We start from the raw sequence: 13,339 nt of genomic DNA, 5'->3' as shown, positions 1-13,339 counted from the left end.
TAAACATGCCGATAGCACGGGGGGGGGGGGGGGGGGGTTGTGCGTACAGCAACCGTACAAATCGACACCTTCTTTAAAACTCAAGGATAAAGGTTGAAATTGTTTGCACAGCCCACAAGATTTCCTAAAATATTGGAAATATGTGTGTGTTGAGTGACGTCAGGGGAACGTATGGATGGAATCTGCTTCCCAAGCAAATAGTTCTGATGGAAAAAAACAAAGTTTATTCTGTTGAATAAATCGCTCCATGAAAATGAATAGGTTAGACATTCATTTAAAGCTGTTCCAGAGTGAAGTCTTTGTGATTTAATTATGTTTTCATAAAGCCTGAGATCATTTGATTCTTATTTTATTAATGGGATTGTAATATCCTGCCTGTTAGAAACACCAGGCCATATTTTTATATGAATGTACATTACGTGATAATAATGTTGATAACTGTTGTGTGTTTTTAAGTCCAGGACTTTGTTTATTTTTGTGTAAATGTATATTTTGTATTTCTCTACGGACACCAGGAAGTGGCTAATGAGGATCCTAATATATAAATAATACATTTATTTTGGTTTTCATTTACTTTCTGTTTTGTTTTTGATTGTCAGTGTTGTGTACATAATCTGTCTGGTTTATCTGTCTTTAGTGCTACTTTATTTACATCAAATGCATGAAAAAAAAGAGTTTCTTATCACACAACGATCGACAAATTGTTGAAGGTGTTAAAATAATGACAGATTCTAAGACATAAAATAGCCAAAAACTTACAAAGAGTTGGAATAAAGCAGGTTTTTATTCTACAGTGTTAATGTTTGTAATTAAGTGTATTTTTAACACTGGGAGAGAATTAGGGTTTAAACTCAGCTCTGGACAAAATCTGACATAAAAGGTCCGTAATTGCTTCCATTTACGTGTTTATTGGCACTTCTTTGTGACATCTGTGGGTCATTTTTGATAAACACAGAGTCAACTTTAGCACAGCAGCAAATTACAGGTTTTTGTCATTGCCTGGAGGTTTTGAAAAGAGTGAGATTAATTAAAGGATCGAAAAGTGTTTATCCTTAAAAAGAAAGGAGAGTGATTATCTTTAAAGACATGCTTCTTTGGTCCCTGAATGCATCTTTATTATTGTCCGTTTTCTCTGCTTCTGTAGGGCTTTTATTTTCTATATATTCATGGCAGGTTTTCAGAAAGCTGACCAACTAAATCACATATCTCAAACTCAAGGCCCACGGGCCAAGTTCGGCCCACCAGATCATCTGGTCCGGCCCGCAGGATGATTTTGTTCAAAGTAGAAATTACAGCAAAAACAAACTTTAAGTAAATGACGATATAAGTTGTAGATAAAATACGACAGGGGTTGTAATACTACATTATTTACAGTGATAATAATTCGCATTTATTTTTAAAAAGCTGGAAACTTATCGCATGTTATTCCACAGAATTGCAAATTTCGAGAGAATTAGTTGCAAAGTCAAGGAATTTTGACAAATTGCTTAACATTCTTGATTTTGTTTGAATTTGTGCTTTTTCCTTCACAAAAACATGATTTTTTTTTTGGTCTGGCCCACTTGAGGTGTGGCCCTGGAACTAAAATGAGTTTGACACCCCTGAACTAAATGAAGCAGTACTTCCTGTTACCTGTAGGGGCAGTGTGGGGCAGATGTTTAGTTGAGAACAGTTTGTACGACCTCATGAGAAACGTTAACGTTTCAAGAGTTTTGATGTTTCGTGTTGCGGACGTTGTTGGATGAGAAGCTGGATCTGCCCCCTAGTGCAGGTGTTCTCAACATTGGGGTCAGGACCCCATTTGGGCCACCTAATGCCACATATGTTTAACCGCTTTTCACCATATTTAATGCTTATTTTTCCCAATATAATTTCTTGCTTTGAACCACTTTTTCTGTCTTTTTGGCCACTTTAATTTACAACTTTTAACCCATTTCTGTGATTTTTAAAATCCCATTTCTTCACCTTTTCCACCATTTTTGGTCATTTTTAACTCATTTCATTTCCGATTGAAACAAGGATTTACATCTTTAAGATGACTATATACTATGGCCCAAAAAATAATATTCAGATAAATGATAAATGGACTTGATTTTATATAGCGCTTTATAACCACACTGAAACAGTCCCAAAGCGCTTTACATATCAGCTCATTCACCCAATCACTCTCACATTCACACACCAGTGGGACAGGACTGCCATGCAAGGCGCTAGTCAACCACTGGGAGCAACTTAGGGTTCAGTGTCTTGCCCAAGGACACTTCGACACATAGTCAGGTACTGGGATCGAACCTCCAACCTCTCGATCAGAAGATGACCCTCTACCACCTGAGCCACGGTCGCCCTAAATCAGGGGTCCCCAATCCTGGTCCTCAAGGGCCACTATCCAGCATGTTTTAGATGTTTCCCTCTTCCAACACACCTGATTTAAATGAACAGGATTGTTATCAGGCTTCTGCAGAGCTTGATGATGAGTTAATCATTTCAATCAGGTGTGTTGGAAGAGGGAAACATCTAAAACATGCTGGATAGTGGCCCTTGAGGACCAGGATTGGGGACCCCTGCCCTAAATGATTCATAGAAGGATGGACCATCATTTTACTGACTTTATGGATGGACGTTATTCCCCCTTATAGATGACCCTGTCTCCACATGACTGTTCTTCAATGTTCACGTCTGTGTTTACTTGACACATCAGTTAAGTGATGAAACGTACATCATGCTACGCGCACTGAGATAAATTTAACCGAGCAAAGAAAGCTTGTGTGTTGGTGTTTTGGTGCCAGCGGCGTCATGTTTGATGGAATATTGGATCACATTCTCCGCCCTGACATGACGTACGATAGTGATGGATGTCCTTCCATGATGCCTTTAGGTCTCTGCATTTCCTTCTCCATGCCCTCTCTCTCTCTCTCTCTCTCTCTCTCTCTCTGAATGAATGAATTAATTAATATTAGCATTGATCATTTATGTAATAATATTCGAGGTATCATACACATAAATATGAAACATCTGCTGCAACAATATGCTCTTGTACGACGTAGTAAAGTTGGGGGAAAAATCAACCCTGATCACTTCCAGAATCAGTGGTAAAACATTTATTACAAGCATTTTTAATGCCAAAAAACCTTGACTCAATAAATTTCATTACAGGCAGTATTCATGTTATTTCTTTTTGATTTTAAATGATTTGTTTTAACTTTTCACAATTTTCGATGCCTCTTTTCTTACTGTTTTTGCGCCCTGTGTCGTAGTTTAATCAATGCCTTATATGAAATACTTTGAATGCCTTGTTGCAGAAATGTGTTTTTGAATAATCCTATTTTTAATCTAACAAACGTTATCGTTTTCTCGCTCAGCCATGTTTTTTTTTTTTTTTTTAGATAATTCGACGTTCTGTAATTGCTGTGTGACAGATCTAGCCTTCATGGCTACCTCGCATTTTATTTTATTTTTTTTTACATTTAGCCATTGGTTGTTATAGACATTATCCTTTTAGCTTTTATCCTTTTCTCGACATAGTTTTATTTACTGTTCCTTTGAGGAAAAACTAAGATGCTATTTCAATGCTAACCACTCATTGTCCAACCTGTTTCCTTACTTAGCAAAGTGGTAATGCTAGGATACTTAAGCTAGCAGATGTGAATTTCAGGGATGCAATTTATAAGACATTTTTGTCAATAATAGCTATGTTTGAATGTTGAAAGGTCTTCCTACTTTAGGTATTAACCATATATATTGTAAATTTTACAAAAGCACACGTAGCCTAATTTGCTAATCACACATTAGCAGCTAATCGGAAGCAAAAGGGGCTTTTCTCATGGGATGACAACGTGGTGATCATTGGCTTTTTCCATTCGTTTTTGGCAAAATAAAAGCAATATTTCTGAAATGAGGAGAAATAATAATTGTGTTTTGAACATGTTTCCATTGAAGGTTGTTTTGGAGCCTCGTAACTTCCGTGAAATCTCATCCTTTGCTGCAGAAAGATGAACGCTCCAAACCTCCTTATAACACTCTGCATTCCTTTGTTGTTTCACACCTACAGTGGGAGTAATAATTTCATTTTAATACATTTCTCGATCTCGATTTCTGTCCACACGTACCACGCCATGTTTTCTCAGAGTGAAGTGGTCATGTGAAGTGAATTGTAATTGAGGAAAAAGTGTTTGCATTGCGCTTTTGGAATACATTTCATTATTGCATGAAAGTCTAAAAACTTTTTAGCGATATTTGAGAGTTTTCTCGAAATTCAGTTTTTATTGCGTTATTTATGTTTTGCAGATTTCCAAGGGTAATCGAAACGCAGCCATTCAGCGTTCTAACTATGCAGCGTTGGAACTATGTTTCCATTACTCCATTTCGTATGCTTACTTACGAAAGCGATTTTACAACATTTTCAACAAACTATAACTGCACATTGAATGTGTTTCCAATGAAGGGAGTTTTAGGCTTTTCTGATATGTATTTCAATTTCGCAACATCTGAAAAACCATGAAAGCGTAAAAACTTTTTAGCAATATTTGGATGTTTTTTTTTTTAGAAATCCAGGTGTTTCCATTACCAGCATTATCCATTATCGCACTATTTGGATTTTGCGCGTTTTAATGGTAACGCAGCTGTTGTTTGCGCCATTCAGCGTTCTTCCAACCAACCATCCTCTTAAGGCTGGGATACACTGTGAGATTTTTTCCATCGTTGCACTCAGCTCCAGCTCAAACTGTGCGACTCAGACGCAGAGCCCGAATGTGCGCAGCTCATGATTCATATTCTCACACTGTACGGACCGACACTGCTCACGCTGTACGTTCATACACGACACGTCGGGGTCTTGTTTCCGGAAATGCAACGTACAAATTAGAAGAAGAAGAAGAAGAAGAAGAAGAACACTGAAGCGTCACCATTAAAACAGACAAAGAAGAAAAACCCGGAAGTGGAGAGACGCTCGCAAATCTCAGCAAAAAGAAAAGACGGCGACGTGATGGACCAGGAGATGTCTGGACACACATGGGCACGACAGTCCGTCAATTTTACAGCGGTCCTACGGTGTTCGCGCATGCGCAGGGCGAGCGTTTACGGTAAGACGCTCCGTGGTGGCACTGCTTCAACTGTGCGATACCCTCACGAGGAGCGAATGGATTTCAAACATGTTTGAAATCCTTACGACCTACGATTGCTGATCGGGAGCTGGTCGTGAGGTGTTCATCGCTTCTTGTGACCCCATGTATTCTACACGATGCACGACACACGATCTAGCAGAGACTCGCACGATCCCACAAAATAGTCGCGCAAGTCGAAAGTCAGGCATCACACAGTGTATGCCTGACTTTAGTCTCAGGAATCAAAATTTCAACCAATCAATTACTTAATGAAACTTTATTCATGCAACAGTAACTATGTTTCTATTACACTGTTTTGTAAAGTAAAAGCGATATTACTACATTTTCAACAAACTTTCACTGCGCATTGAATGTGTTTCCACTGAAGGTAGTTTTAGGCTTTTGTGAAATGTATTTCAATTTCGAAACGTCTGAAAAACCTCCTCATGAAAGCGTAAAAACTTTTTAGCAATATTTGGGTGTTTTTTAGAAATCCAGATGTTTCCATTACCAGTTTTTATCGCACTATTTGGATTTTGCGCATTTCCAAGGGTAATAGAAACACAGACAGCACTGGTCACTGAACGGCTATGAAAGAATACTGACTACATCTAGAATTTATTAATTTTTAAAATTATATGTATGTATGAATTGTATTTAGGGAATACTATTTAGATTTTGCGCGTTTTAATGGTATTGTTTGTGCCATTCGCGTTCTTCCAACCAATGGTCTTAGGAATGAAAACTTTTGACTTATCAATCAATCAGTGAAACTTATTTTTTGCAGCAGTAACTGCTGATGCAGAGCAATGGCGACAAGTCATTTTCTCACAGCTGAGGACCTGGACATTATTCGAACACGTGCACCTCATTTGCATCTTTGACATGGCACCTTGCTGCACACAGTGAACAAAGACGTTAGATGTTAGATGTGTAAAAAAGTGTGTGTTTAGGTCATTTTTATTCATTGCTCTGTGTCCCTAAACACAATCTAAGAGTAAAATGTCTTCATTTCTTCAACCTTTACAGTTTTTGACACCATGTCCTCTTGTTTCTCTACAAAACGCTTAGTCGCCAACCTGTTTGATAAGATTTGTAGAGCTGAGCTGTTTTCAAATACGAAGAGAAGATGAAAAGATATTCATAAAATATTCATGCCTGGAACATTTTGACCAGCGATGGGGAGAAGGATGCGAAGAGATTGCAGAAGAAGACGTTAAGATGAAGTGTGGAGATGATGAGAAAATGAAGGCAGGGTCATTTATTTTATTCTCTGACAGCCCCACACTGTGTCTACACTGCTGTGGATGTTCATCAGTCAGTGAAAGCTTCACTGTGTTCATCTCCAGCTTTGCTGATTCAGCCACCCCCCATACCCCCCATACCCCCCATACCCCCCAAACCCCCCAAACCTGCGAACGCAACAAGCTGCGCATGGCGGCAGAAAAAAACGATATTTCAGATTTTTTCAATTTGAATTAACATTACATTTCCTATGGCGGTTTTCTTGGTATTATTATTATTATTATTATTATTATTATTATTATTATTATTATTATCTTATTTTGTTTTAGTTTGGGGTTAAACAAGCAGAATTTGACAACATGAGTGTATTTTAGAGACAGAATCCTCCTAATGTCTTTGATTTTCAGTTTGCATTAATGAATGAATGAAACTCCGCCTGTGGATCCTTTCACACTCTTTAACGTTTACATTTAACGTTACATTAAACGTTTACATTTTACTTTCACGTTTGTTTTTGCAGACGAACGACGTGGTGGGGAACACGTGGAACTGGCTCTACTTCATCCCCCTCATCATCATCGGCTCCTTCTTCATGCTCAACCTGGTGCTCGGCGTCCTCTCAGGGTGAGTTTGTTCATTAGATCACATGACTTTGTATGAAGATGATTGAAGAGCAGAGATGAGCAACTTTCGTCACAGCTCATTGTTTGATCTGAGGGTCACATGATCAACTTTCATGTCAGCATTTAGAATAATTACCAATCTGAGCATTAACACCGGAACGAACGAAGGGTTTTTGCTGCTGTTTTGTTTTCATTTATCACATCAATGTGTGTGTTTTGTTGATTTTGTTGCCAGTTTTGTGCTGTTTTGTGTGTTTTTACGGACATTTTGTGTGTTCTTGGAGCCTTTTTGTGTATTTTGAAGTCATTTTGTGTGTTTTTGTTATTATTTTTTGTTGTTTTGTGTGTTTTTTAAGGTGAATGTTTTTTTGTAACCATTTTTTGTATTTTGTTTTGTTGATTTTGGAGTAATTTTTTTGTATATTTGTTCTAATTTTGTGTGTTTTTGTTGTCATTTTGTGCATTTTTTGTAGTTTTGTGTGTTTTTAAGGTAAATATGTTTTTTGGAATGATATTTTTGTGTTTTGTTCTAATTTTGTGTGTTTTTGTTGTCATTTTGTAATTACTTCAGTTGTTTTTGGTATATTTGTAGTCTTATAGAAAAAGCATTTTTTAAATACTGTTGTGTACTTTTGCTGTTGTTTTTTGTATTTGTTTGCAATTTTATGTATTTGTCTTTAATTTTGTGGATTTTTGGAGTTATTTTCCGCGCTAAATTAGACCGAGGCCTTATCTCATGTCTGTCGTAGAGTATTTTTGTTGTATTATACATCATTGATGGCTAATATAAAGAATGTTGCTGATGCTAGTCCTAAATTGTCTGAACAGAGAGTTTGCTAAGGAGAGAGAGCGAGTGGAGAAGAGGCAGGAGTTCCTGAAGCTTCGGCGGCAGCAGCAGATAGAGCGAGAGCTCACTGGATACTTGGAGTGGATCTGTAAAGCAGGTTTGATACCGTCCATTGAGCCACTGAGCGATGAGTCAGCAGAAATGTCCTCAACTCCCTGCTGTGCTTTGTGCTGCAGAGGAGGTGCTGCTGGAGGAGGAGGACGAGATCGCAGAGGAGAAAACCCCACTGGACGCCGCCTGGTACAAGAGGAAGCAGAACCTCCCTGGTAGGGACAGAGATGACCAGGCGTGTCTCACCCCTGGGGGATGTGGGGGGATGCGAGGCCCAGACTTTCATAAAAACTCAAATTCACCCCCCTCACTTTTTATAGAAATATTGATCCAGTTACATTGATTGAATGGTGATCACACCAATCATAGCCAGTTATTTCACAAAGAACTAAGATGAGTAAAATGTAAGTCAAGTGAAAAAGAATGAATAACAGGTGGCAAAAAATGGTCCAAAAGTGGCAAAAACATGGCAAGAAAAGAGTGAAAATGGACTCAAATGGGTCAAAAACAATTGGGAGTGGCAAACATTATCTTTTTTGCAAAAAAGAGGAAACAGGTGGTATGTAGTGGCAAAAGGTAGCTTAAATCAGCAAAATGTGGCAAACTATAGTGAAAAAGAGCAAAAATGTGGCAGAAAAAGAGGCAAAATGTAGGGAAACAGGTGATATTTATTCGGCAAAAGGTATATTTAGATGAAAAGTATTAAAAAATAGTTAAAGAAAGGACAAAAATTGGATAAAAGTGTCAAAAAAAACTTGCGAAAATAGACAAAAATTAGGAAACGGGGATATTTATTGGCAAAACTGAAATCTGAAAAAACTAAAGTGTCAAATTATTTGGAAAAGGGGCAAAAATGGGACAAAGGAAGTTTCTAAAGTGGCCAAGAAAAAGGGTTTAAAAAGTTTCCCTATTTTAAGGTTTTCTGGAGGAATGATCATTAAATGTAAGACATAAGAGTCACATGTTGAAGATCACTGACTTAATAAGAGCTTTATCATGGTTTTTAATAAAGTCAACAGTTGCTCCTACTATTAGAAGACTTTTAAAATGGCTGCTCCACCCACATGTGTAGCACATACGTAGAGTTTACTCAAACTCATGATGTGAGTGACGTTCAAAGATGGAGAAAAACCAACAGGATGACTAACAACTCCTTTAAATGGGAAGACTCCAGGACACCCGCCAAAATAAAAGTGTTTGGCTTTAAACACGACAGAACTTTGGAAACAGAAACAGACTGAACACAAGTCACTAAGAAGTTATCTATACATCTATCTATCTATACATTTATACATCTATCTATCTATACATCTATCTATCTATCTATACATCTATACATCTATCATCCATTATAATATTATATAATTCTAAAATCCATCTATACATCTATCTATCTATACATCTATCTATCACTATCTATTCATTAATGCAGTATCTATCTATTACTTATCTATATTTCTATCTATCTATCCACCCATTCATCCATCCATCTATCACTTGTCAATCCATCAATTCATCCATCCACCCATCCATCCATCTATCCATCCATCTACCCATCCATCCATCTATCCATCCATCCATCTATCCATCCATCCAGCCATCCATTTATCTATCCATTTATCATCCATCCATCCATCTATCCATCCATCCATCTATCTATAACTTATCCATCCATCCATCCATCCATTCATTCATCCATATTTCTATTTATCTATCAATCCATCCATCCATCTATAACTTATCCATCCATCCAGCCATCCATTTATCTATCCCATTATATCATCCATCCATCCATCTATCACTTATTTTATCCATCCATACATCCATCCATTCATCCATCTTCCATCCATCTATCTATCACTTATTGATCATCCATCCAGTTATCCATCTATCCATCCATCCATCTATCTATAACGTATCCATCCATTCATTTATCCATCCATCCATCTATCACTTATTTATCCATCCATCCAGCCATCCATTTATCTATCCATTTATCCATCCATCCATCCATCCAGCCATCCATTTATCTATCCATTTATCCATCCATCCATCCATCTATCTATCACTTATTGATCATCCATCCAGTTATCCATCCATCCATCCATCCATCATCAGCTGTAGACATTCTGCTGTTTCTTTCAGCTGTTTCATTCCAAGGTTGAATTCTGACAAAAAGAACAAATGTGTAAATGAAAGACGTGATGTATTCCTTCTATTCATAGTTTCCTATTAGACCAACGCTCCTAAAACACTCCTTATAATCCAGCTTACTCAGCACGGTGACACTAATTTCTGTGTAAATTCATGCATGTATGGATTATTTTTCCTCCTTCCAGTCCCTGAAACGAGGCAAGTGAAGAAGGGGAAAAACGACCCTGATCGGAGCCGAGGAGGGGGAGGACCCTTTCGCTGACATCTCCTCTGTTGGTAAATCATTTCCCTCCTTTTACATCTGCAGCCCAGCAGGAGGCGACCTCTGACATTTTGCGTGCTGCTCGCTCACACTGTCGAACCTTTACAATAAAGGCGCGCCTGTCAAAGCTCGTCCTCTACAATAAACTAAACCAGCTCTCGTTCTCATCCTCCGTCCGTCTGATCTTTATGTCATCGTTTCCCACTTTGTGCTGAGAGCAAATACAGACTCATTAACCTTTTTATTGAGGATTTTAAAAGGTGGAAATAACATTTTAAATAATAATTCCTACTCTTGTGGGTGGCGTTAGGGCTGTTATTATTAAAAGTTAATTAATTCACTTTATCTTGAATTCTGTAAAGGAAGGTCAAATATAAGCACTTTAGTTTTGTTTCGGCCAATCGTAGCCCTGCTTCCTACCGGGTTGAAACCAATGGGATTATTACCTGGCTTTCTGCACATCTGCATGAGGACACATCTGTAGAGTTACTGTCACAAGGTCGCGCACCCGAATCACATTGACATTTGTGGGGTTTATTCCTGGATTCTATTCATTTTTTGTTTGTTATTTGGTTTATGTTTTTTGTTTGCTGTGTTTCGTTGAGTATGTGCTAATAAAGAATGAAAGAAATAAACATTACATCACTTATTATTACAGCCTGCATTTCTAGTTTTGACCAGTGGGGGCAGTAATGCTTCAGAACATTGGATGTCAACCGCCGTTTAAACACGAATAGATGATGATGAAAAACCTAAACATTTCATTTCTGTGCAAAAAGCATGTGACAGCAAAGTAAAGAGAGATGAACTTGACCTGATTTAGTTCCTTTATCGTGTGTTTGTCTTTTTCTACATCTTGTTGTGTTTAACGGCATTTTGCACTAATGTAGTGTGCATTTGTGACGTAATTTATCATCCACATTAGGATCCACAGAAAATGAAATCCACAAGATATATGTGAGTCGGGTGCATGAACGCACATAACTTAGACGGGTAACCTTAACCCGTTGGTCAGAAAGCTTGCTTGCTCTACATCAGCTTGTTCTCAACAGGGTACGCGTTACCCCTAGGGGTCCTTGAGCACCATTGCAGGGGTTACGTGGAAAATAAGAATTTCTTTCCAAGAGTAATAGAAATATTCTCGGTCATTTCACAAGTCTGTTTATGACTGGTTTTTAAAGTTTAAATGCCTGTTTTTAAAGAAGCTCCTTTTGGGATACCAATGTCATAACACTTTATAGTATAACACAGGCAGGTTTTAATATTTGTGTTGTATTTATTTGATTGATAGTGACTTCTTAGTGTATTTTATGATGGCGAGGTTTTGTTCTAAGGTCAACTTTAGTGATTTGTCGTTAATACGAGTTATAATCACAATATAATGTAGGTATGTTATAATACAGTATTCAATTACACAAACGTTTACTATAATATTTATTAGATTTAGTATTTTATTGCCTTGAAAGCAACATCATTTTATGTTTAATTTGAGTAAAATAAGAAGATAAAGCCTGAAAAAAATTGTTCAAGTTAAGAAGATGAAATAAAATGACTTGCGTTGAATATTCAGTTGTTGTTGTGAATCATGAACAGTATGAGTGAGGGGGGACTTCATGGTTATGACAAAAAATCTCAAGGGGTTCACAAGACAAGAAAGGTTGATTCTCAACCTTTTCAGCCCACGACCCCCAAAATAAAGGTTCCAGAGACCAGGGACCCCCACTGTAGCTGAAGGGTGGTTGAACACAGACATGAACATGAAGAACATTCATGTGGAGACAGGACCAATCTATAAGGGGAATAAAGGGGAGAGATTTTTGGGGTCCATCCATAAAGTCAGTAAAAATGATGGTCTATTGTTCTATGAATCTGTGATAAACACATTTATTTATTCATCTGAATAATATCCACTGTTATCCAGAAAGTTCATTATTAATTGTGCCATAGTATATATTTCATCTTAAAGATGTAAATCCTTGATTTAATCAGAAATAAAAATGGGTTTAAAGTGACTAACAGTGGTGAAAAGATTTAAAAAAACACAGAAATAGTTGCAAATTAAAGTTGCCAAAAACAGACGAAAAAGTGCTAAAAAGGGTTCAAAGTGTCAATATTGGCTAAAAAGTTGCAGAAATGGGGGGGAGGGAGTAATTAGTAATTTCAGAAGTGGGAACAATTAGTTTAAACTGGCAAACAATGAGCATAACGAATTGTGAATGTGGTTAAATTGTCAAAAAATAAGCATGAAATATGGTGAAAAGAGATTAAAAGTGACAATAATGGGTCAACGTATGTAACTTTAGGTGGAAGAAGTAGTGGAAAGGGTTTATAGGTGCTGAAAAATTCTTGAAAGTGGAAAAAACGTAGAGAAAAAGCATTGACATTTGATGAGAAGTGGCAGAAATGGGAAGAAGTAGCAAAAATGCATAAAAAAGCAAAAATATAGAAGTTTTGTGTCGTTGCAAAGAAAGGGTAGAAAAAAAAAAAAAAAAAGCAAAAATGGGCTCACATTTTTCAGAAAGTATTCTTTGTTTCTTGAAGGCATCTGGCGACCCCCTCCCAATGTCTCGTAACCCCAGATTGGGTCCTGACCCCAAAGGTTGAGAACCCCTGCTCTACAGGAAATACGTCACTATTACTTAATGTATTGATGACAAAGTATAAGGAAAATAATAATACATTTCACATTTCCTGATATTGATGATTAGGAATCCCATTAATTGATCTCTAACTCTACTATTTTCTGTCTCCTCTCCTCCTTGAAGCTCCGCCCAGTTCTCCGTTTGGGCGTGCCAGTGTGAAAAGCATAGGAAAGATGGATAGCTCCACCTACTTTCGTCGTAAGGAAAAGAGGACGCGTTTCTTCATCCGTCGGATGGTGAAAGCTCAGAGCTTCTACTGGATCGTTCTGTGTCTGGTCGGACTCAACACGCTGTGTGTGGCCATCGTCCACTACGACCAACCTGATTGGCTCACCACAGCTCTGTGTAAGAGGCGGAGCTACAGCACCCTGAGACACACGCACAAATCAAACCTTTCACTGTATGTTCTGTGACCA

General features: G+C 37.7%; 1 protein-coding gene across 1 annotated transcript in view; it reads left to right on the top strand.

Moving 5' to 3' along the window:
* Positions 1–13,339, top strand: part of LOC114473084 (voltage-dependent N-type calcium channel subunit alpha-1B-like) — a 198,151-nt gene that overhangs the window by 105,694 nt on the left and 79,118 nt on the right. The window contains 5 exon segments of the mRNA XM_028462481.1: positions 6,865–6,968; positions 7,796–7,911; positions 7,991–8,080; positions 10,206–10,295; positions 13,047–13,268. Coding sequence (XP_028318282.1) covers positions 6,865–6,968; positions 7,796–7,911; positions 7,991–8,080; positions 10,206–10,295; positions 13,047–13,268 — 622 coding nt within the window.

Source organism: Gouania willdenowi, chromosome 12 (genome assembly GCF_900634775.1).
Source record: "Gouania willdenowi chromosome 12, fGouWil2.1, whole genome shotgun sequence".
In the NCBI taxonomy this organism is placed as follows: domain Eukaryota; kingdom Metazoa; phylum Chordata; class Actinopteri; order Blenniiformes; family Gobiesocidae; genus Gouania; species Gouania willdenowi.
Note: the sequence above shows the minus strand (reverse complement) of the source record. Positions and strands in the feature narration are given on the sequence as shown.